The sequence below is a fragment of the Trifolium pratense genome, linkage group LG1, assembly GCF_020283565.1.
Source record: "Trifolium pratense cultivar HEN17-A07 linkage group LG1, ARS_RC_1.1, whole genome shotgun sequence".
Lineage (NCBI taxonomy): Eukaryota > Viridiplantae > Streptophyta > Magnoliopsida > Fabales > Fabaceae > Trifolium > Trifolium pratense.
The window spans coordinates 8,969,703-8,996,181 of NC_060059.1; the positions used below are offsets into that span (position 1 = coordinate 8,969,703).

General features: G+C 31.6%; 2 protein-coding genes across 6 annotated transcripts; one reads left to right on the forward strand and one right to left on the reverse strand.

The window, feature by feature from the left end:
• Positions 1-1,674: 1,674 nt before the first annotated feature.
• LOC123919603 lies at positions 1,675-5,913 on the reverse strand. 5 transcript variants are annotated; one of them, XR_006813287.1, is made up of 6 exons: positions 5,464-5,913; positions 5,294-5,372; positions 3,677-5,041; positions 3,012-3,404; positions 2,642-2,810; positions 1,675-2,096 (listed from the first exon to the last, which is right to left on the reverse strand). XR_006813287.1 is itself a non-coding variant. In XM_045971563.1 (6 exons), the coding sequence occupies exons 4-6, from the start codon at positions 3,341-3,343 to the stop codon at positions 2,093-2,095; spliced, it is 435 nt and encodes a 144-aa protein (XP_045827519.1). In that variant the 5' UTR covers positions 3,344-3,404; positions 4,943-5,045; positions 5,294-5,372; positions 5,464-5,852; the 3' UTR covers positions 1,675-2,092. The 5 variants fall into 5 exon arrangements, 1 of the variants encoding a protein (XP_045827519.1); XR_006813285.1 differs by having other exon boundaries at positions 3,677-5,045; positions 5,464-5,911; XR_006813284.1 differs by having other exon boundaries at positions 4,943-5,041; positions 5,464-5,857.
• Positions 5,914-12,926: 7,013 nt separating this feature from the next.
• Positions 12,927-20,152, forward strand: LOC123919623 (phenylalanine ammonia-lyase 2). Its single transcript, XM_045971587.1, has 2 exons — positions 12,927-13,605; positions 18,231-20,152. The coding sequence occupies exons 1-2, from the start codon at positions 13,208-13,210 to the stop codon at positions 19,978-19,980; spliced, it is 2,148 nt and encodes a 715-aa protein (XP_045827543.1). The 5' UTR covers positions 12,927-13,207; the 3' UTR covers positions 19,981-20,152.
• Positions 20,153-26,479: the final 6,327 nt, after the last annotated feature.

Consider the following 26,479-nt stretch of genomic DNA (forward strand, 5'->3'; position numbering starts at 1 on the left):
TTCCTAACTTGAATTTATAATGGTTAACCTAATTTAATCAGATTTTTATGTTTGGTTTTTTATATTGAGAATCAAATTTTGGTTCTAGAATCAATTCCAAAGCCGATTCTAGAACCAAAATTTGGTTCTGTTTTTGCAGTGATTACTGATTATAATGTAACTATGATAGTATATTGACTGGTCCCACCTCATTTTCTAATTTCTATTGTTTCTGCCATTTCATCAGTATTACATTACTACTACATGGATCAATGTTTTCACAAATCACATTTTCTTTAGATATTTTTTGAAGATGATATTTAGTACCCTCTTTGGGAGCCTCATGATGATTTAGTAAAATGTGATGAGGGACGGACCTACCTTAGTTCCTTGTGTGGACAAGGACCCCTCACTACGTATGAGTCACTCGGTGCCTATGTGTGAAGAGGGCATGCAAGAGCATTAAAACAAAATGACAATGGAAAACAATGTTTACCATGTTAGTTGGTATGCGGCACAACATGAAAGAGAACCTTAAATATACACTTCATCCGCAACATTTTATAAGAAAAAATACGCTTTTGAGGTTCATTGTATGAGTATTTAGTCTATATTATAGATCAGATACATTAAATATACAATAAATCTAAAAATTGCATTTTTACTTATAAAGTATTACGAAGGGGTACTTAATATAAATCTTGCACCGTCCATAAGTTTTATCAAACAGACCCTTAGATCGAACGGTTTCACTATAATTTTATAGTGGACCGCGCCTACATATAGGTGTGTAAACTGTGGTAGGACTTATTGATGACATTGTGGACAAAAATTAAGACAATTTTTATAGATTAGTTTGTCTCAATTATACAATCTCTAATGAGTGACTTGTTAAGTTATGACAGAAAAAAAAAATTCAAAAAATTACAATAAATAAATTTATTGATTTTTATGTTTTTATTCTTTTTATAATAAATATTAAAGGAGTAATTCTAAACTTTTAAATTAACATATTATTAGTATAAAGTTTTCATTGTCATTTGACGAGATTACATTCTTCAAAAAAATTGTTGAAAACACTAGTGCAGAAAGGAGATACAACTACTGGTATTACAGACTTTCCACTACTGGCCGCGGCCAGTAGTAAACGCAGTCGACGTTGTAAGTATACACTTTCCACGTCGGGTCTTTTTATACCCGTCGTGGTATGTATGGTTTCCACTGTAGTTATTATTTAAAATTATGGGGATTCCACGTCGGTTTTTACAAATACCCGTAGTGGTATGTATGAGATTCCACTACGAGTATTTACAATATCCGTAGTGGTATGTATGGTTTCCAGTTTTTTTTTAAGAATTGGGGATTCCACTACGGGTATTTACAAATACCCGTAGTGGTATGTATGAGATTCCACTACGGGTATTTACACATATCCGTAGTGGTATGTATGGTTTCCAGTTTTTTTTTTTTAAGAATTGAGGATTCCACTACGGGTCATTACTCTTACCCGTAGTGGTATGTGTAGTTTTCACTACTGATTGTTATAAATATCAGTAGTGGTATGTTAATTTTATTTTTATTTTTTTTTCATTTTTTTGTAGCTTCTTGTGCCTGCATATTAATTATATGGTCTTCCGGCGCAGAAATTATACGTACAACCTTGAAATTACTAGTAGCTAATAACGCACAAGAAAATTGACATAATTCCGAATATTATTTTCCACAAGTCATTGTCAATTCCTAACAAGTTACATTCAACACATTAAAAGTCAATGCTTAACATTATCACTAATTATCTAGTCTAATTCCAAGCATATACAGCCCATTAATATGAAAAGTCAAAACTCTATCCATAGAACCAACTAATTTATCACTAATGAAAACGACATGAAGCTAGTGATGTTGAATTTCCAAGTAGCCTCATCAATGCTCTCTCCATTTCTTTCCCTTTAGGATCTTCATCTCAAACACCTCGAACAACATTGCAAAATCAACGAACACTTCGATCTTCATAAAACCATCCTAAAATAGTCCAAAATAAACAGTCCAAAACAGTGATGCACATACGAAAACCACTGGGAACCATATGCTAACAATTGTCAAAGCATTGTGATTATCTGCAAAAACAAAGACACTTAATAATAAGCCAATAGCATCAACAGAGACCACTGCTTACTTTTAGAGACAAACTACAAAAATACTTCAATTTAAGTAAACTACAAAAATACAGTATGGAATTTCCATCTTCCTGCACAATGCTGGAAGCCAGACAACCAATTCAATTGGGTCCACATCATGAGCAATCACAACAAGCTGGGCTTTGTTCTGCTCAATAAGCCAGGTAACATGTTTAAGACCAAATTTCACATTAATGTGCTTCTTAGTTTCAACTGTTCTTCCCTCAGCCTCTGCCTGAGCCTTCTTCAATAGCCTCTCCTTCTTTTCTTGCTTATCCTCAGGCCTGTACTTCAGAAGTATCTTGAACAAGCTTGTGGCTAGGTTTTTGTCAAGGGTTTTGGTGAACTGGTTCAAAGCTGGCTAGGCCTGTACGTTTGTCAAGGCCATTGCTGCTAGTGCTAAAGCTTATGTCCGTGCTGTGACGAAAACCTCTCCGAAAAATCAGATGCATTAAAATTAAATAATTAACTATTCTATAACTCACCAGATAAATCTTAACCCTCCAATAACTCCAAAAAATATGTTGACCAACGTAGTCGGGTTAATGGAAATACCGCGAGAGAAACTTCGCATCATTACAGGCAAATCTATAAGCTTCAGCCAAGCCACGAACAGAACGAGCACGATCATTTTTCTCATTTTCGGCATGTCTTCTGCACATGTGAAAATGTCTCTAATGTGTAAGTTTCAATCTTGCAATTTTCATTTGTGAGAAAATTGCATGTCATCATCAACATGATACGAAGACAAAGAAAGATACAATAAAATTGGTACTAGTTCAGACAAAGGAAACGGCACAAAAATTGTAACAAAAGGGATGAATATGAACTACGTCAATATTTTAATTTTGTTACCTAGTTAAATCAGAAACATCATCATAAGTTGTAACACATTCTTTCTCTTCAGTATTATTTGCTCCTGTTGATTTACATGAGACAGAAGATGTCTTGGAGATTAAACTAACTGGTTTTCCATTTACGGACCGAAACCAGTCATTGAATAAGGTTGATCTCTCATTGAGGAAAACTCCATTGTTCAGATTGCCCTGTTCAAGTCTAACTCTTGAAAACTGTATTCTATTGATCCTTGCGGATGAGGAAAAATAGTGGTCTCCATTTAATCTACAAAGTGTTGTTCTGTTAGTCAAGATAGGACCGCGTGAAACTTTGTTTGTTGTTAGTGCCATCGGAAGATCAAGGAAAGAATGAGATACACCTAGCCTTCATTGCATTTGAAATATCTCAATTCTGTAGAAGTAAAACAACAAAAAGAGAATCAACACATTGAATATATATTTATACAGTGAATTTTACAATCAATGAGTACTTTTCTGACCACATAATCCATTGAACAACATGCATATTATAATTTATACAAGGATTAGTTTTGCTAAAGTCTATACTCTATAGTTCAGATATGTGATAATATTCAACATTTATGTATTACTATTCACCTTATACCCAAATTCTTAGAACATCAAACTCATTTTTAAAGAAAGCAGATAGATAAATAAACACACACAAGAATACAACAATTGATCACGGAGTTTAGCCAACTGCGCCAACATCTCCAGCAGCCAATGCTTAGGGTTACAGTGCTTAATTATTATGGTCCAGATTAGAAGTTTAACCACCAACCCTCCTAGTCAAAACCAAACATACAAATGGGCCAAACCCAAAAGGGAATGCACTCTCATTGGGCTTTCAGCTCAACTTGAGCGTCTTCCCACTTAACCACGAATGAGTCATTCTCATCACAATCTAATCCAAACATTTCTCGAAAGAAACATCTAGTTAAAGCAGTGCACAGCTCAATTACATATCTCTCATAAGTTGCTATTTCAAAGCATTATATAATTTTTCCTAGATTCAGATTAGTAATCACAATTTCCATCATTTAGATGTATAAAAAACTAAATTAGGGAAAATAACTCAAATTAGTTGTGTGTAACTGTTTTTTTCAAGATCCGCAGCTAGAATAGATACTGAACAGCATCAAAGATCTCAAATTTGAAGTTAAACCCTAAAACTAAACTACATAGTATAAATTCATTATCATGATATAATAATGCTAAAGTTAAGAAATATGAATTGATAGTTAAACAATTGAATTCACCCAACCAACAATTATCATCCGGGAGTTTTGAATTGACAATAATGTTTGTGAAGTTATGGCATTTCCATTCTCAAACTAAGGCTGCAAACAGTTCTGAAAATCTGATAATTTTCCTAGATTTCTTATATTATGAACAAAATTTCTTGCATTTCCTAAGCAAAAGTTTCCATTGTGACAAACAGTTAGCGCTTAAGGCAGATCCCGAGCTTTCTTAATGCAGACTCACATGTCAATGACCATTGTGACAGGCAGTTTTAATTTGGTTACACTTTATGTTAGAAAAATGCAGGGTATGGTGATCAATACATGTCAAAATTTATGACACTCAAGAAAAAGCTCATCAATCAAACAAATAGCACCAGATAAAACAATATAATCATCATAAAAAATTGGCTACAAGATAAAAAACACTCAAGAATGAAGTCAAAAACATATCTTTAGACAACAAAATAACACTCTCTCCCCTTTTAAGAAGGATAAATCTAGTTAAACTCCGGTCCACTATTAAGCCACACAATACTTCCAATTTTAACTAAACTTAATAACATAACTTAGTGATTCTTCAACATAAAAAAGTAGTCTTTTTTCCAAAATAAGATCGTCTATGCTGCCAAATCATTAGTTGAATATCATAACTTCAAGACAAAGAACCACATAACCATAAAATTACCTTCTGTTTGGCCTTCAACTCATTAATAAGTTGCACATAACCACTTAGCTTTCTAAGCTCTTTGTTAGCTCTTGCATACTCTGCCGGTGTCGCTTCTGGCTGTCTTCAATCAATAACATAAATTAAACATAATAAGATAATTAACTCAAATTAAATACCATATTCATATTATTGTAACAACACTCTTTAACCAATAAGCAAAATCAATACCCATTCCTCCCAACAAGAGGATTACCCTCAAACACACCAAAAAACGCATGGCACAGCAGAAAAAGCAGAACAACACACAAAGGGCCGCAGGTCTCTCGTATTTCAGTGAAAATAAAAGACAAAAAGTGTGAAAAAACGCACCTTGAGGAACTGATAAACACCAACCCAACTCTTTCTATCCAAACAAATCGAGCAGAAGCAACCCAACTCCACTGGTAACCTAATAAACCAAATTGAAGATAAAAATTTAAAATATGAATTGAATTTAGGTTATAAAAAAATGAAGAATAGAGAGAAAAAGGGATTGTTACCGCAGATTGAAGCTTGTCACCGCAGATTGAAGCAAATTTGGAGAATGATAAAGGGGTCGCCGTCTAGGGTTTGGAGAATGATTGAAGAAATTGGGATTTTTAGGGATTTGGCGATTTGGGAATGAAAATTGGGAAGAAATTAGGGACGATGGCGCTGTGTGTTCTCGCAAGGGAAGAAATTGGGACGATGAAGAAATTGGGAACGAATGAAATCGAATGAAATTGGAGATTGGAGAATGGAGAGATTGGAGAATGATTGGGATTTGGCGCAGGAGTGTTTTGATTTAGTGTTTTGATTGTGAACTTGGGACGATTGTGAAGAACTAGGGTTTGGAGAGTTTTCTTTTTTCTAGAGTTGCAGAGGCTCGCGTATGAACAAATTGGGAATGAATGAGAATATGAACAAATTAATAACACTAATAGGATTCCACTACGGGTGAATCCTAGATCGGTAGTGAAATACAATTAAAACAAATTTTAATGTAATTACAATATTGCCACCGTGTCTAGTTTTCACTACTGATTTAAGAAAACCAGTAGTGAAATCCCTTGTCTATGAACTTTTCACTACCGGTATTAAAATATCAGTAGTGAAATCCTTTGGTCAAATGTATTTCACTACTGGTATTCACATACCAGTAGTGGAATCTCTAAACCAAAAGTCATTTTTCTACTAGTGAAATAAAGTTGAACATGGACACACAATGGATTCTCCCCACAAGTAATAGTAATGAACTTTGCTAATGATAATTTCCTAACCAAATTAATTAATCGGTGTGTCAAAGAAGAAAAATAATTAATGAATCGGTGTATTTGGAAGTCAAGCAAAAGTCCTTGTCCGAGGAGAATTTTAGCAGGGAGGCATGACAAACCAAACCAATTTGGAGGTGGGTCATTTACATCCACTATCAAATCAATTCACATACAAAAGTGCTAATATTTATATTTTTTATGTGTATATACACAATTATGTTTATTTAAGTCATTGAGTTTGGTTTAATGTTGAGTAGTTTGGATAGTAAATTAAAAAAATTGGGTTCGATTCCCAGCTTCATTGAAGAAAAAAAAAACACATTTATGTTTATCTAAGTCACTATGTATGCTAGAGAATTTGGATTCGATTTTCAACTCCATTGTAAAAGAAACACATTTGTTTTTATCAATTAGAACAACTTTAGAAACAAAATTTCAAAAAATTTGACATTTTTTCTTTACTTATAATTGATGTCTAAAATTAATGTGAAGGTTTGACATATAAAATATTCCACTTTTTTTATTTATTTACAAAACAAGAATTACCATTATTCTATAAGAATTAGAATGTCACTAATGAATATTGATGATGAATAAGTCAATTTATTTGGTTGTTTAAAAAAAAAAAGGTCAATTTATCTGGTGGAACAATAGGTGAGAAAACATGTCTGAATACACCTGCTTTCTAGCTAGTAGTTGGCATTACTAATAAATACTACTGATTAATATTCATTTTTCATTAAAAAAAATTAATATTGATTTTGATCACTATTATAAATAAAATTAAAAAATTTAAATTTATTAAATAAATAATATAGCTATTTTATATATTAGTTATTTAATTTAATAAATCTAAAAAATTATTTTTTGCTTACAATAAAAACCAAAAGAAATACTAAATTTAATTTTATTTTGAATTTTTAAGCTGTAAGATTATTTATTAAATCAATATAGTTAATTTTACTTAACATTTTTTATTCAATAATAAATTTCATTAATTACCGTCAAAAGAATAAAGTCGATTAATTTAATATTTATTGAGACATTATTGAATGCTCCCTCCAGTCCTTTTTATAAGAAACACTTTGAAAAAATCACACAGATCAAGAAAACACATTGTAAATAGTTATTTTCATTTAATATTCCTATAAATTTAAACTTATACCATGTATGTATATCCTTATTTAATTACTCTTAATTCAACTAATTTACTTATTTTTAATATTCTCTCTAATAATAAATAAGGGCATAAGTGAAATCAAACATTTAAAACATTTGAAAATTGTAGAGCTATAAAAATGGGCTAGCCCGAATAGGCCGGCCTGTCAAGCCCGATTTTTTCCCGGGCTTGGGTCTTGAAAATCCTAGCCCAAATTGTTTCCGGTTTTTTAGCCCGGCCCGATAAAGCCCGATAAAAATATGGGCTAGCCCAAATGGGCCACGGGAGGCCCGTAAGCCCGAATAAATTATAATAATAAAAACTAAAATTAAAAATAAATATAAATATAAATAATTTGTTTTGAATGATTTGAACTTAGTTTGTACTATAAGAGTTTCTTTTGCCACCCTACGAATTTCTCAAATATCATCCGCTACTTAAGTAGCAGACAGTGTTTTTCCTCAAATTTCTCATTTTTACTACTTAAGTCGCGGATGAGTAAAAATAGGGCGCGAGAAACTCGTACGTAGCGGATGAGTAAAAATAGGGCGTGCGAGAAACTCGTAAGTAGCGAATGAGTAAAAATAGGACACGCGAAAAACTCATAATAAATAGCGGATGACTAAAAATAGAGCGCGCGAGAAAGTCGTAGGTAGCAAATGAGTAAAAATACGACGCTCGAGAAACTTGTAAATAGCGGGTGAGTAAAAATAGGGCGCGAGAAACTCGTAGGTAGGTTAAGATTAAAATGAAAACTAGGATTGCGCGTTACAGTGGAAATATCTTGTTCTATTTTTATTTTTTAGGCTTTAATGCAGTTTTGATCCCCCTATTTTGAAAAACCTGAACTTTTGATCCCCCTATTTTAAAACTCAGCACTTTTGATCCCCCTATTTTAGTTTTTTGTTAGTTTTAGTCCCCCACCTCAATTTGGTCAAACTTTTGCTAATGTGTCATGCTCACTGATGACGTGACATTGTACATGTGGACAACTTGCTATGATGATCTCAGAAAAATTGGTGACACACAATATTTGACCTATAGAGATGCATGTTTTGCAATGGGATTCCTTAAAGATGATCGTGTTTACATCACTGCAATCAAAGAAGCAAAAGATTGGGGCTCGGGACACTATCTAAGGAAATTGTTTGTCCACATGTACAATGCCACGTCATCAGTGAGCATGACACATAAGCAAAAGTTTGACCAAATTGAGGTGGGTGACTAAAACTAACAAAAAACTAAAATAGGGGGATCAAAAGTGCCGAGTTTTAAAATAGGGGGATCAAAAGTTCAGGTTTTTCAAAATAGGGGGATCAAAACTGCATTAAAGCCTATTTTTTATTTATTTATTTTGTCTCTTCAATCTGCATGGAATTTAAGTTTCAGGTGTAAACATGATCTTATAAAATTTAGGATAAGATGAAATAGGATATGATAAAATAAAATTGTAAATATATAATCACATTATTGATTTTTTAAATACTAGTTCATTTTTGAGTAAAAAGAAAAACATGTTTATGTTAAACCTCTTTATATATGTTTATATTATATTCGAGAAATATCAAGAAGATATTAAAATTTAGGATAAAAGAACATATCAAGAACATAGTAAATGGAGCAAATTAGTTATACTCTAAATTTTGTCCATTAAGAATCAGAAACAAAACATAAACTTTAATGCAGATAAAAACATCTTATTTTTATTTTTATAGATACTACAATATTCAAAGTTCATTATATATTTAGGGACAAAAAACTTATTTAATCATATGTTTTTTAAGCACTTATTTTATTTTTTTTAATTTTAGAAATAAGAAACTCACAAATGATAATTGTAATATTTCATATATATTTACTATTAGAAATTTATATGTAAATATTGTCCTTACTACTCAAAATTCCTGTCTCCCTCACTCTTTGTGGAGACATAATAAAATTTGTGAAATGTGATTTGAATCAGGAAATTTAAATTTTTCCCAGCTTCAAAAGTAGTTCCATTCCCAATAATAATAATAATAATAATAATAATAATAATAATAATAATAATAATAATAATAATAATAATAATAATAATAATAATAATAATAATAATAATAATAATAAACCAACACTAGAAGCTCTAAAATCCTTGAAACGCCTCTTTATTTTATTTTATTTTATTTTTTATAATGAAACATCTCTGAATTAAAACTATAATAAAAGAAAATCTATATTCATATTTGATTGAAGTCACCTAAAGGTTTACTCCACCACATCCTACCAACTACAAAATGACTTTCATTAAAAATAGGAATTGGTGGGGGGTTGCTACCATTAAGATGTAAAAAGGTTTAGTGGCTTTGGTGATTTAATTATATATAGAAGAGAAAATAGTTAGTGACTCAACTTTGATTGTTTGATGAGAGAATAATAGATAAAAGAGACACATAGAAAATGAGATAGACTAGAAAAAAAAATAAAGAGCTATTGGCATGCACGTCATTCTTCAAGATACGTGAAGAATAGCTAAAATTCAATGTAATCAACAATTATTAGTTTATTAAACTTAATTATTTTATGTAAATTTAATATTCTATTCTTTTGTCGTATAAATGTAGAGACTAATTTTTTAAACTGAATAAAACTGTAGACAAAAAACTAATAAAGCTTTCTCTCAAAGTTTTAAACATTCGTTTTAACGTCGAAATCTCTTGTTAGGACAAAATATACGTGCCAAAAGCCTCTCATTTAAAATGGGCTAATTAGTCTATCAAGTCAATCTATTTAACCCGCTATTTTAACTAGGTAGAGTTAAAATTTTGAACTCGACTTCTTAAATTGACGCTCCTCATTTAACTTGCTGAAAAAATGGACTAGAACGGAGTGACCCATGATTTAAAAAAAAAAAGCTACACATAGAGATAATCTCACTTTTTAATAGAATAAGTTGCCCATACATAAAAGACAATTATTTTGGTTAGGGGTGATCGTATCCGAACCAATCCAAAAGTAAAACCGCAAATCGAACCAAACCAAACCGAAAACCGCAAAAACCGCATTTGGTTTGGATGTATTTGGATGGCTTTCTTACTGAACCGCAAACCGCAAACCGCAAAAACCGCGAATAACCGCAAAAACCGCATTAAGTTACTATTATATATTTATATTCCAATATCGTAAAAGAAAATATATTTATATTCCAATATACATGCCCAATTACCAAGTCAGTCGACCAAATTAATCGAACTTCAAGTTGTTTTTATTTTTTGTACTGAAATTTTATTTTGGCGTTGTAATGTTATTTTAAATAAACAAATTTTATCGGTACCGTGATGTTATTTTGAAAATTCAATTTTTTTATATATTTAAAATTGTAAGTTACTATAATGTTATTTTGGATAAATAATTTTTGTTGGTACTACAATGTTATTTTGGAACTTCAATTTTTTATTATTTTTTTATGCTTAAAATTGTTCGGTACAATCGTTATGTTTTAAACCGCACCAACCGAACCGATCCAAACCGCATTGGTTTGGTTTGGTTTGGTTTGGATGACTTTTTAAAAATCAACCGAACCAAACCGAACCGCATGCATTTTTATCTCGCGGTTAGGATGACTTTTATGCTCAAAACCGAACCAAACCGCACCGCGATCACCCCTAATTTTGGTCTTTCAATGTGTGAGACAGAGAAATTTATTTATTTGTATTAAAATGAATTATTATATATGTTAATGCTAAAAATTTATATAAATATGTTGCTCCCACAACTCATAATTCATGTGTCCCTCCCTGATTGGTCATCCAAGCAATTCACCAAGTGGCAGTATGAAGTGACTTTTTGAACACGATCTCCTAAGTAGGTCGCCTATCTTACCCTTACCTTATCTTGTACAGGTTAAAATCAAGACTAGTTTAAGCAAAACAGTTAGGTCGCTTTGGAAAACGAATTTGACGCAACTGTTTCTAGCCATCTGATAAGAAATAAATCAAATATCATTAAATTCTATATTAAAATAATTAAAAAAATTAAAATTTGTCTGATCGGTTTTATGCAGTTGAAATCATCTACTGCATATAAGTATAACTACGTAACGCGGTTACAATAAGTGTTACACATCGGTCACTTTGTTATCTTCATTGAAGAGAGGTTTATTGAAAATTACACCTCATCTTATTAAATTTGTTGGTTAAATTTGCGGCAAATATCTTTTTTCTTTTTCTACAAATTTATATAAATATGTACAACTCAAAATTCATGTGTCCGTCCCTAATTGGTCATCCAAGCAATTCACTAAGTGGCAGTATGAAGTGACTTTTTGAACACTATCTCCTAAGTAGGTCGCCTATTTTACCCTTACCCTATATATCTTGTACGGATTAAAATCAAGACGAGTTTAAATAAAACAGGTAGGTCGCTTTGGGAAACGAATTTGACGCAGAAATTAATGAATGTGATTAAATTCTATATTAAAATAATTAAATAAATTAAAATCGTCTGAACATTTTTATGCACTTGAGATCATCTACTCTCTTCGTCCCAAAATATAAGACCGCATTGACCACTACACGTATGCCAATGCATAATTTCGATTACGAATACCTTTAATTTTCTATTAGTAAAAATTATAGAAATTTGATATTTTAAAAATACTCATCGTAACAGATCAAACAAGATTTCATAGGATAATATTTACATTTATATACTGTTAGAAAAATATGGTCAAAACAAAATACATGAATACTACATTTAGTTAAAAATATCTTATAAAATGGAACAGAGAAGTATTACATATAACTACGTGAAACAGTTACAACAAGTATTACGTATATGTCGCTTTGTTATCTTCGTTGAGAATTACACCTCATCTTTTATTAAATATGTGTTGGTTAAATTTGCGGCAAGGAGTGGGCCAAACCAAACAAACCCAAAACAAAATCTGATGAAGTAATAATAATTTGGACAAAGTCCCACCCCCACTATCAACCTCACCTCCCCCTCCTATATTACCTATATTTTCTAAAGGAAAATGTTAACGTGTGCACCAAGGGCACATGTTAAGAATACAAATGTAGTAATATTCTCTTGTAACTTGTGCATTATACTTTTTAAACATTAAATTTTTTTATGTTATTAAATGCATATTTCTATTTTTAGATACCTTAACATGTGCCCTTGATGCACATGTTAACATGACCCTTTTCTAAAAACCAAATATATCTTCCGCGCACTACTGCAGAAACTAATTCTCTCGAAGTAACTGAGATTCATTTAAGAGATTGACATCTCTAATAAATGCTTCTTCACACGGAATCGAACTCAGGACCAAATGATTAAGTAACTCAAGTATCTACCACTTATGTTCATGGTTATATTATCTTTATTGTTAGCAAAAATCTACTCACAAAATTCACCTAACCACGTGTCACATCTTAACCTTCCATTCTCATGTTGATCTAACGGCCACGTAACATTCTCAACTAACCCATCAGCAGCTTACCCACCTACACTCCCCCCATTCAATGCCCACCAACCCATCTATATATACATCCCTTTTTTCCCTCTTTTTTCAGGAAAATTTTATTTCCTACAAAAAATTTCCCAAATACAACAAAATTTCCCTTTTTTTTTTTTTTTTGACTAATCTTTTTCCTTTTCCTATGATCTAAAAAATATAAATTTCCGTTTTTGTTACATTTCCTAACTGCCATTCACCTATTCCCCCAATTCCCTCCCCTATACAATACAATATATTATAACTACGTAACGCAACCCTTCATCACAAAAACAAAAAACACAAAGTACAAGAGATCTATCTAAATTAACCTTAATTTCTCCAAACAAAACATCATGGAACATGTCAACAATGGTTGTAACGGTAATTCATCATTGAATCTTTGCATTACGACTAAGAATAATGACCCATTGAATTGGGGTATGGCTGCGGATTGTATGAGGGGTAGTCACCTAGATGAGGTGAAAAAAATGGTTGAGGAATACCGGAAACCGGTTGTGCCGTTAGGTGGAAAAGGTTTAACAATATCACAAGTGGCTGCAATTGCAACCCATAATAACGGTGTGACGGTTAAACTTGACGAAGAAACACGCGCCGCTGTTAAAGCTTGTAGTGATTGGGTTGTTGAAAGTTTGAATAATGGGACTGATAGTTATGGAGTTACCACTGGATTTGGTGCAACCTCACATAGGAGAACAAAACAAGGTGGTGCTCTCCAAAATGAACTCATAAGGTAATTTTATTTTATTTATTATTTATTATTTGTAAAACATAGTATCAATTTGTTGGAAGATGTCAACCCTTTAAATGAATCTCAGTTACCTCGAGGGATTGGTCTTCGCAGTTACACGCGAATGATACATTTGGTTTATCAAAAAACATAGTATCAATTTATGAAACTTATCTTTATTTTATTTTTTGACTAAATTTATTACTAATATGTAATGTATGCATTTTCGGTATAAATTTTTAATCAAATATCATTATAGATATTTTAAAAACAACACTCATATTTGAAGACACTATTTTTTTTAACATTGTATGCTCGTATACACTAAGTTTTAATGTACTCTGATTTTGAAGAGAGAAATGAATAAATATAAAATTGGAAAACTTATAAAATTTATTTGGTATACGATGACTGATGTCAAATTCTGATGTTTAAATTATATTTATATTTAAAAATTAATATGATAAAGTGATTTTATAGAATATTTTTTATTGAAATTCTTTATAAAAAATTATTATAAATATCAATACATAACAATAATAACAATTAATTTAGTAAAAAAAACAATAACAATTAATCTCCACTTAATAAATTTAGTCAAAAAAAAAAACAATAACATTTAATCTCCACTTAATAACTAGTACTTTAAATGGTTTGAGTAAGGGACGAAAAGAATTAAGTGTAAAAGTCCAATATCTGAAGTGAAAAAACTAACACCAGATGTTTTAGTATAAAGCTATCAAATCAAGATAATGAATCGTTGGAGTTTTCTTTCTTTTTTTTTTTTCTATTCTACTCTTATTAAAAACAAAATTAAGATACATGCATACTAGTATTTCTTAAGATACCGATAAAACAAAAATAAATTTTGAAAATGATAAATTAATTATTTATTCTTATAATTTAAGATATTGTTTTTTACTTATAATTTAAAATTGAGGAAGTACTTATCTAAATTATTTTTTGGTCAAGAGTACTTATCGAAATTTATTTATGGGTAAAATATATTTTGGGATGATTGAGTACTACTTCCTCCGATTCTATATATAAGAAACATTTCAATTTTTAAATTCATTATAAAATTTATATATTTAAACTATATTATTGTCCAGATACATCAATTATATAATGAAATCTAAAAAATAAAATGTTTCTGTATATAGAACTGGATGAAGTATTTTTTTATTTTTTTTTGGATTTACCGGATGGAGGATTAATTAAACAGTATGTTAGCATATGTTGGTGCGATATTAATAATAATAATAATAACTTGTGTCTTGGTTTTGGTAAATTCATTAATGGATTGGTTTATCAACCTGAATATTTATATTTCCCCTAAGTTGGGGGTAGGTGGATTGCCAGTGATCTGCTAGATGTAGTTTGGCAGTGGGTCATGTCATAAGTTGATTTTTCTTTTCCTTGTAGATTGGAACTATTCCTTTTTTGTAATTTTGTTTGTTAATTTTTTGTTCATAAAACGTAAATAATGAATGTGTGTTACTTGTGATCGGGGTTACATAAATTAAGGCTTAATTAGTAAAATGGTCCCTTAAAGATATTTTTGGTTTCAGATTGGTCCCTTAAAGAAAAAAAGGTCCAAATAGGTCCCTTAAAGAAAAAAAAGTCCGAATAGGTCCCTTAAAGACATCTCCGTTAATCAGTTTGGTCCTATTTGGACCTCTTTTTAGGGACCAAACTGATTAACGGAGATGTCTTTAAGGGACCTATTTGGACTTTTTTTTCTTTAAGGGACCTATTTGGACCTTTTTTTCTTTAAGGGACTAATCTGAAACCAAAAATGTCTTTAAGGGACCATTTTACTAATTAAGCCCATAAATTAATTAACCACTCGTGTCATATAATTAGAGCTGTAAAAAGGGCCTTAAGGGGTCGGCCCTTTAAGGGGCGGACCCACTTATTCCTGATTATTAATTTTATTTAAATTTTAAACACAGTTTTTTTAGGGTGCCGATCGTGGACAGTGCTGATTGAAGAAAAAGAGAATAAGTTCACGACACTAGAAAAATTATTTAAAATTTAAATAAAAGTAATAACCAGGAATAAGTGGGTCCGCCCCTTAAAGGGCCGGCCCCTTAAGGCCCTTTTTACAGCTCTACATATAATATAAGAAAAAAGATATTTGCCGCAAACTTAACCAACAAATTTAATAAGATGCAGTGTAACTCTCAATAAACCTCTTTTCAATGAAGATAATAAAGTGACAGATGTGTAACACTTGTTGTAATCACGTTACGTAGTTATAGTTATATGTAGTAGATGATCTCAACCGCATAAGACTGATCAAACAATTTTTAATTTACTTAATTATTTTAATATAGAATTTAATGATATTTGATTTATTTCTTATTAGATGGCTAGAAACAGTTGCTTTTACTCAAAATTATTTACAGTAAAAAGCTAAGTTTATAAATAGAATATATATTAGTGTATCTTACTACAATTACATGAACTAAAATTTCAAGTGCTACATTTATTTGAGTTTATTTTGAACCTTGTGAAAACTAATAAATAATCATTGACATGGACGGTATGTGGGTCCAGCCGTCTAAAACAGTAACTGTACGGTGGCAAAACAAATTGAATTGTCTTTCTTGTTTTGTTTTGGTAGTACACATGTGTTTGGTTTTCCGTTAGTATCATCCATTCCCAATTATTTCTCTGTCACTGTCACAAATCTTATCTTTATTTTTCAGACAAAATTGAAAATATATGCATTCTTGTTATTTAAGGTACACGTTGGTTGATTTTTTCTTTTCTGCTTCTTTTTTTAATAAAACTGATTTGTGTTCTTCACCTAATAAATAAATGTACTATACTATGTACAATTTTATAACTAAATTATCTGTAAATTAAATAATGAATGTACGAATAATATGGATGATTATTATAAACAGAACAAAACAATTTGGGTGACGGTAGAAAAAGCCTCAGATTTCATGTGAACACAAGTTTCATACTCGCTCTCACATTATTTATAACTAAGCAAAAATCAATAAAAAAAAATTAGTTTTAAATATAAACAAAAGTTGTCAAAATCAATTTTATTTAATGTTACTCTTCCAAAAGTACCCTCATTAATTGTTCTATTTTTTTTAACATAAATGGTAGAGTTCCAATGTAAATTATAAGGTAATCAATCGTTAGTTGGTTCAGTGGTGATTGACGCTGAACTTGGTAGGGAGAATCACGGTTCGATCCCCGCAACTACGATCGGGAGGGGGTTGGAATCACTTGATGTCAAAACTGACCCCGAACCAGATTAAACTGGTGGTGAAAGCAAAAAAAAAAGAGTAAATTATAAGGTCATTTTAGGAATTTTAATAGAAATATCACATGAAATTAAAACAAAAAGCTACTCCTTAATAAATGTGCAAAATAGAATTTTGACTTACAAATGAAACTGGAGGGAGTAGTTAGTAATTCAGTTGTACTTACTAGAGTGCTTCATTTATGTTTTAGTTACAATAAATATTGTTATCGGGGGTGGGCCAAATATCTCACAAAACTATAATATATGATAGGCGGACCACAAGGTAAGTAAAATTCGGTAAAAAGTTGTTCCTATTAAAAATCAAACTCGAATTCTTCTGAATGATTCGTCCCGGTGTAAATTTTATCAGAAAATATCTTTTTGTTAAAGAAGTTATCGGTTGTGAAATGACCTGAATATATGTTTATAAGTGAGGACAATCTTCACCTTACAAACTGATTTTGTAGGGTTGAGTTAGGTACAATTCTCAATTCTAAGATGGTATTAGAGTCTCTCTATGATCCGTTGGATCGCGTGCTATCAGGTTTCTGATCGGACTATCCACCATTTATATCCGCACACTAAGCCCAATAGTGCTGGACATGAGGGGGGGGGGGGGGATGGGGGGTGTTAAGGAAGTCTCACGTCGGTTGTGAGATGACCTGAATATATGTTTATAATAAGTAAGAGAAATACTCCCCTTACAACCCGATTTTATAGAGTTGAGTTAGGTTCAACTCACTTCTAAAAATATAAATCTCATTATCATAATATAATGGCTCGACTGACAAATCATTAACTAGTACTGTTACTGTCCACCTTTATTATAGTTATTCCTTCATGTCCATCTGCATGGAGGCACCATAACCGTTATGGAGGTCCTCCATAGTTATTGTCACAATTAAATTACCCCTTATTTAATGAAGAGCAGAACATCATGGGGAGTTCATAAAGAGTACACTCATTTTGCAGGCCTGATTTATGGCTCTAAATAATTGTGCTACCTATTAATTTAATGTACTTGTACAGTTGTACCTTTATGGAACACAATTGTTGTTTTGACTTGGCATGAGTCACTTGGAATATTATCCTTGTTGTTTATGTATGTGGCTTAGTCAACATGTTTTCTAGCTGTTCATAATTTATTCATCCTAATTGACTCTTAATCATTTTATTAATCTTAATTCAGCAGTTAAGACTAACATGATTTTATTCAATACAATTGCTTGACTTAGCATGAATTAATCCACATGTGTCAGTGTGACATGTGCCACACACCAGATACACTTTCAATCTGAAGTGTCGATGCTACATAGAATAGCGCTAGCACAATTTGACAATTACTTTTTTGCAACAGATTTCTGAATGCTGGAATTTTCGGCAATGGAACAGAATCGAGTCAAACCCTACCTCACACGGCCACAAGAGCAGCTATGTTGGTTAGAATCAACACATTGCTTCAAGGATATTCAGGAATCAGATTTGAAGTAATGGAAGCAATAGCAAAATTTCTGAACCATAACATAACACCATGTCTTCCATTACGAGGTACAATCACTGCATCAGGTGACTTAGTTCCTTTGTCATATGTTGCTGGCCTTTTAATTGGAAGACCAAACTCAAAATCTATTGGACCTGATGGACAAGTTCTCAATGCTAAAGAGGCTTTTCAACTAGCTGGAATTGAAAGTGGCTTTTTTGAGTTGCAAGCTAAAGAAGGTTTAGCACTAGTGAATGGTACTGCTGTTGGATCAGGTTTGGCTTCATTGGTTCTTTTTGAGACAAATTTACTTGTGGTTCTATCAGAACTTATATCCGCGATTTTCGCGGAAGTTATGCAAGGAAAACAGGAATTCACTGATCATTTGACTCATAAGTTGAAACACCATCCTGGTCAAATTGAGGCCGCGGCTATTATGGAACATATTTTAGATGGAAGTTATTATGTTAAGGCTGCACAAAAATTACATGAGACTAATCCACTTCAGAAACCTAAACAAGATAGGTACGCGCTTCGAACATCACCGCAGTGGCTTGGACCGCAGATTGAAGTGATTCGACACGCAACAAAGATGATTGAGAGGGAGATAAATTCTGTGAATGACAATCCACTTATTGATGTTTCAAGGAATAAGGCACTTCATGGAGGAAATTTCCAAGGTACACCGATAGGTGTTTCAATGGACAACACACGTTTAGCCATCGCTTCGATTGGAAAACTCTTGTTTGCTCAATTCTCTGAGCTTGTGAATGACTTCTATAACAACGGATTGCCTTCGAATCTAACCGCGGGCCGCAATCCGAGTTTGGATTACGGATTCAAAGGAGCAGAAATTGCAATGGCATCTTATTGCTCAGAACTTCAATACCTTGCTAATCCTGTCACCACTCATGTTCAAAGTGCCGAACAACATAACCAAGATGTGAACTCTTTAGGCTTGATTTCATCAAGAAAAACTGCTGAATCAGTAGAAATATTGAAACTCATGTCATCCACTTTCTTAGTTGCATTGTGCCAAGCAATTGATCTAAGGCACATTGAGGAAAACTTGAAAAGTGCTGTTAAGAACACTGTGAGTCAAGTGGCTAAGAGAGTTCTCACAATTGGTGTAAATGGTGAATTGCATCCATCAAGGTTTAGTGAGAAGCATTTGCTCAATGTTGTTGAAAGTGAGTATGTTTTTGCTTACATCGACGACCCTTGTAATGCTACATACCCTCTAATGCAGAAGCTGAGACATGTATTAGTTGATCATGCATTGCAAAATGGTGATAATGAAGCAAATTCAAGCACCTCAATTTTCCAAAAGATTGGAGCTTTTGAAGAAGAGCTCACGACCCTTTTGCCTAAAGAGGTGGAAAGTGCAAGAATTGAAGTTGAAAATGGAAACCCTGCAATTCCTAATAGGATTAAGGAATGTAGGTCTTATCCATTATACAAGTTTCTGAGAGAAACTTTAGGGACAAGTTTGCTGACAGGTGAGAAAATTATATCACCTGGTGAGGAATGTGAAAAGGTTTTCTCAGCATTGTGTGATGGAAGGTTCATTGATCCTATGTTGGAATGTCTAAAGAGTTGGAATGGTGCTCCTTTACCTATATGCTAGGATTGTACTACTCTTATGTAAGTTTTTATTTTTTATTTTTCTCGGACTTTTTTTTTTCTTTCTCTTTTTCATGTAATGTTTATTTTATGAAGTTGTTGGACGTGTATTTTAAATTGTGGTGACAATGTGTATGTTTTAACTTTATATTATTTAATAAGTTCTTTATGTGCAATCTCCAAGTTCCTCACAACCATAATGTATTAGATCACTCACCCTAAGATAAGGAAGGAGTATTTGGAAAAAAGGGTGGTGTCAAAAGTAACTCTTTTTTCTGTGAAGGTAGGTGATGGAGGTTGATCAAGATATTTAAGATACCTAATGTATAGTTTGCTTAATAAGTGATTGAGATTTTATTGTTTTAATTATATTTGGAATGTGTTAAGTGTGTATCATTGGCCTCAAGAATATTGGCAAGCTCAATTTCTACATGAAATAACTTTAGCTACAAGTTTTCTCCCAAAAACTACCAAATAAATCATTGTAATATCAAATGGGAAATGACTAACTGATGTGTATATCTCTGATCACCCATCTTAAATTGCCACAAATTCATCCTAGTTAGAATCCTTTCTTGTAGTAACCTACAACCAAAAACACAAATTTTCAATGGAACCGATGTTTGCCAAACGTGATTCGCTGCTGCGAATAAATCGTCATCAAAATACTCTGTTCAGTTGTGTATATGCTGCAAACTGAGCAACATGTAGCAATCCTTGACAGTAAAACCAAGACTGCTACTCAATGGACATTAATTCTCCTATTTTCTTTATGATTATCGAATTCTCCAAAATATCGAGATACATTCATCAATATCTTCGAATGTAATTCTTGAAATCAAATTGATTTTGCTAGAGCCAGACCAATGTTGAGTTTAATTCTCAGAGTTTGTTCATTTGAAAGACCGATCAACCTCGTGTGAAAAAACAGATGTTCAACTTCAACTATTGATTTGAGAATTAGTCTTATAGCGGATTTTTATTCTTGATTTAGTGTTTGGCTATCTATTTTGAGCCAATTTTTCTGTTTAATTCTTTTAGTAACGATTGTATAATTTTCGTCAACACATTTCATCATTTATGCACGTTTCATTTATCATGAGTCATTCGGAGTTTCAGGTTCGTGCCCATGTAGATATCTAAGTGTTTCCCGCCTTAGGCTAATATCGTCTCCTCACCCTAAATTTTGTCTACAAACATTTGAGCCGTCGATTTGAGAAGAAATCTAATCTAATGTGAAAAATAAAATAAAATTAGATGTCTCCTGCTAACTTCACCCATATCTCGCGGGAGAGAACATGTTCATAGGACGGGTTTTGTACATCTCTAACCTAAACAAACTTCCGAACCAGATCATCTTCAGCCACTGGATGGTCCTCTGCAAATTTCAGCCATTAATTTAAATTTACCATAGCAGTCAACAACATGGATAATAAATTAACGGCTCAGATCAGTGTAGGACAAGAAACATGAGAGGAATGACGTAGAGAATCCAGTCCACAAACTTCATCTAAAGACTCTTAAAAATTTATTATTTTTTGAAAAAATATATATATTATGATTATTGATGTTAATTTACAAATTAATTTGATTTTAAATTTATCAATATTTCATGTTAATTTACTACATAATATATTAAAGCATTAAAATTATATATTTTTACTAGTTCTTTTAACAATTTTACAAATGCAAAATTCAATTGAAACCTATATTTAATAATAATAAAATAAAAAAAGAGTTAAGATTCCATTGTCAAAAAAACAAAAGAAAGAAAAGAGTCAAGATTCAACCACCCTAAACACTCATTTGTGATGCTTGAGTTAGCCTTGATTAAATCAATTATTACAGTAATTGTAAACAACATGGTCTTTCCCTGGTTTAATAATGATCTAGTTTTTATAACATTGAAAATCCAATTCAAATTATATGTCACTTGAGAGTATATAATTTATTATTTGTTTCAAAACATACAACTTTTTGTATATTTATAAAATAAAATAAAATAAAAAGACAGACATCTTACAATGCCTATCACAAATTGATCATATGATCCAAAATGAAAAATTGCAATAACATGCAAGAAATGCTTAAATAGCATCTAATTAATCTTGGACAAAATCACCAGCATTATGAAGAATATGAAGAAAAACATTCTCATTGCAAGGAATTAGAAGTTTAGAACCATTGGTGAATCCAAACACATCTTCTGCATGATCCAACAAAGCCTTGAAAGGTGGATGATTAAGTGTATCCACTTTTATGACAAATCTTTTGCAATCCTCACCCACATAGACAACCAAGTGTCCTTTTGGTACATCTTTTGGTATTTTTGAGTGTGATTTTTCTTGTAATGAAGAACAAAATTTAACCATGCCAATATTTTCTCTAATTGCACATTTGAGAGAACTAAACCTTACCTTTCTGAATTTAGAAAATTCTCTTAGGTAACAATTTTTGAAAATCTTGACCTTCATCTCATAAAAAATTTATAGAACTATAGAGAGATATAATTGAAGTGGAGAAGTATAATTGAAGAAGTGTAGTTTAATTATGTAAATGTTGGCAAGTAGGAGCAAAGATATATATAAAGGTTAGAATAGTGAAAGGTAGCTAATTTTTTTTTTTTTTTATGTCAATAAATGATTAAAAAAAATTAATTAGGCAAAAGGAATCATAATAGGTATGGTTTGTTTTGTAGCTTGAGTGATTAATTAAGTACAAATAATGGAGTATTGCACGCATTACTTGTACGAAATAGGACCTTGTCTTATTTTGTTTTGTAGTATAGTTTGGTTTTATAGAGTGAAAGGAAAGTACCCCACACGTTGGGAGTGATAGGAAAAAGGCATACAACAAGAGGGATAAAAGGGTTCTGGTTAGATCAATCAATAATTAACATTAACATTGAGATTTGAAAGTGCACGTTGTGTTCCATAGGAGAGATATGGGTAAAGTAATCAAGTGTACGAGCTAGTTAGTATAAGCTGTGTTTCATCTGTTAAAAAATAAGGGATTAGACAGAACAATTCCTGCTCTACTGTGTTTGATTTTAAAATAACTTTTTGTCCGCCAAACATCGTACAACACAAAGTTTATTCAATACCTTAAACGTTTGTCTTGTGCTGTTCTGTCTTGTACTGTCCTGTATTGTTCTGTCCAATATTTATATTTTGCAGATCAAACGGATAATCTCTTCCAACTGTTGTTTAATATGTACAAATAAAATAGTCGGAAAAATTTCTAACTTTAAATGGACACTTCGCAAGTGGATAGTGGAATTGATGTCTTTCAAATTAGTCGGTTTTTAAATCTGATATCAAATTTTCAAAAAAAAAAAAAGTGTTTTCACTGTTGGATCAACAAGTCCGCTTTATATTTTATTTTATTAATTGATGAAATTTATTGATATAATTGAAGAAAGTAATTAAGTTATGCATTATAATATAAAATTTATCTCACTTTCAATTAATAAACAAAGAATTTAACTTATTATTATGAGTACAAAAACTATGTTTCCCCTACATCTATGAGTTGTTTCTTTTTTTGAATAATGTTGATGTTACCTCAAAAAATAATTGAGTTGTTGTTACATTGTATGTAGAAGTTATATTCTTAAAAATTTATTTAATAAGGTGTCAACATCTTTTTTTTTTTTGACTAAGGTGTCAACATCTTATATTCGATGGATGTGAAAAATCTTTTTACACTAACATATAAAAATTTAAATGAAAAACTAATTAGATGGGCAATTAGCCCATAATCACTATTTTTGTTATAGACAAATATTTGTTAGCTTGTGATTATATTAGATTTGTGAGTTCAAATTCCGGACCTCCCAATTAAAACTCTTTTAGTGTTTTTTAGCTCACGTTGACTTCTTTGCATGTTTACAACTACGGTTATTTTTGTTAGTTTTGACCACATATTTTAACGGTTGTCTAAACTCAAAAAATATTGTAGCATACCTTACAAACTATATAATTAAACAAAAGAGAAGAATGTATATGTGCTCCTTTTGTAAAATGTCAACAAATCCCTAATAATAGTGAATCGAAATGGATGGCAAAGTGGATTGGCCCACATCCGTTTAAATTTACTCTACTTTTAATTATTTGAAAATGGTTCGAAATTGGCGAACCAACTTATTTATTTGAGTTCAAAATGTCACCCATGTCATCCTTTGGCATGCTGACGGGCTAGAATTGCAATTTCCATACCAATTTAGTTTATGTTCACGGGAACGGTTTTTTCGTAGTTTTATTCGTAAGAGTTAGCAGTTTTGTGTGTTAACCCTCTGTTTCCGGGGGTAAAGTCTAACCAAAAAAAATATTCCTCTTAAGAATGAAACTCAAGTCAGAATTCCATTTGAGTTCAATCATTATTGTTTTCTTTACTAAATACTCTGCTTTCAAGATACTATAGTCTTTAGGATCATTATAATTCTGATATCATTAAGATTGATAACTAGATCATTAATCACAAGTGCAGATATCATGGATTGAGTTCAACGCATAAATGCATAGATCCAATATTGGAGGACAAAAATCCAAATAAAGTAGCCAACAGATTTATGTTTCCTAATTATCATGTAACAAAAGATCCCCCAATGTGGCACATTATATTCTTTAATAGCCAACAGATTTGCAAAATATTAATGGGTTTATTTCAATTATCTTGAGTAGCTACAAATTGAACTCCAAAAAATAAGTACCAAGCATATGGTTGGAGGTTGGCAAGACTCATCCACATGGTGAATATATGATAAGATAACTGGCAATTTTGGAACTATTCTTTTACATTATCTTTCTCTAGCAATCAAAGAATATATGTTCAAGATTCGCTGACAATATTTTTTGTTTGAAATAATGCAAATAAATAAAATTCATGACAAGAAATGGAGCTTTGCACTTAATTTTTGGTTTTTTGAAACATTATGTAGGGAAAATTGAATTCTGTTTAAGATTTGTTTGATAACATTCAATGTAAAAAATATGAACAAAATAACGTATCATAGTTACAACGTGAGAAATCAATATGTCGTCCGAAAAATATCGACATTTAGTGTTATACACATTTCGAATAGAACTACTTCTCGTAGATGGAACCTATAAAAAATGGTATCATAATCAAAACATTAAATATATTAATATATGTCAATTGTCACATGTGTAAATTAGAAAACGACCGATTTATATGGAAAAGAGTTTAATTTATATGAATTGTGTAAATCTTTTTTACACACTCTTTGAATCATAAATCTCCACAGTTGTGGAGATAAAGCTACTAATGTAATAAAGTGGTACATTCGTGTGGCATATGATTTGATGCATGTGTAAAAAGATTAATTATACACTAACGGTGTATAAAATTAAATTTATAAAGAAAAAAATCACCTTTTACATTAGACTCTAAAGAAAAAATAATCACATTTGCATTAGGGTTGATTTTTTTATTTTTAATTTTGAAAGGGGGTTGATATTTTCTTTATCCGCAGAAATAAATTGGATCCAATCCTATAGTGTATTTGCTCAAATTTGTCATTAGTGTGGCTCTTAGCCTAATACTGCTAATCTGCTATAGTTCTAAATATATATGATATCTTTAATTTAAGTACTCTAAAACTCATGTCAGTGTTTGATTGAGGAGAGGAAATTTTAGGGATAGAAATGAATAGTTTTGGATGGTCTATTTATAGGAGATAAATTATCATGGAAAGAAAGAGAGTAACATCCTTTAAATGTTACGCGCCAAATTTTACCCTTTAAATGTATCCATTGATATTTAAGCTTCGAAGGGAATGCTACCATCCTAGAGGTTGTAGAGATGAAGAATAAGTGGGTTGAGCCTTTGAGTTTATGAGAGATTGGACCTCTTGTTCATTCCAGAACAATATGTTTCGATACAAAATATGTAAGAAAATGAAAGTTATAGTTTTCATATAAGGATCTTAGAATTTATGAGTATCACATAACACCAACATTAAAAGAACATTACATTCTTTCAGGATGGTATGATGATGATATGATAGATAATAGAAGTAATAATTATCCGAAACCAATCGTTAGTTAGTTCAGTGGTGATTGACGCTAGATTTGGTAGGAAAAACTGAAAACTCACTTTATGTGGCGTTAGTTGTCTCTATTTACTTTAGTTATTGCCTGCCAATATGGTGATCAATCAATGTTATACTAGTACTATCCATTTGAGGAGAATATGTTTTGGTGCGATAACTTGTGTCAAGACAGACCACTAAGTCGTACACAACAAAAGACTTTGCGTATTTCCTAAATCAGAGTCAAAAGTCACAATGCTCGTACGACCATGAATTGTGTAGAGTCTTATGCGCAATGAAAGCCTCCACGTATGCAAAGAATGAAGAATGAAGCATTATCTGAAGATAAGACAGCTGGCTGATTTCTCATATGCATTTGTAATATCCTAGTACTATCCATTTGAGGAGAATATGCTTTATTCGTTTGGGCTGTCTTTATCCTAGCGGTTTT

Coding starts and splice junctions, on each gene's coding strand:
- LOC123919603 (XM_045971563.1), bottom strand. CDS start 3,343: ATGGCACTAACAACAAACAAAGTTTCACGCGGTCCTATCTTGACTAAC. Junction 2,811..3,011: donor GATGTTTCTGATTTAACTAG/GTAACAAAATTA, acceptor TCACATGTGCAG/AAGACATGCCGAAAATGAGA.
- LOC123919623 (XM_045971587.1), top strand. CDS start 13,208: ATGGAACATGTCAACAATGGTTGTAACGGTAATTCATCATTGAATCTT. Junction 13,606..18,230: donor CTCCAAAATGAACTCATAAG/GTAATTTTATTT, acceptor TTTTTGCAACAG/ATTTCTGAATGCTGGAATTT.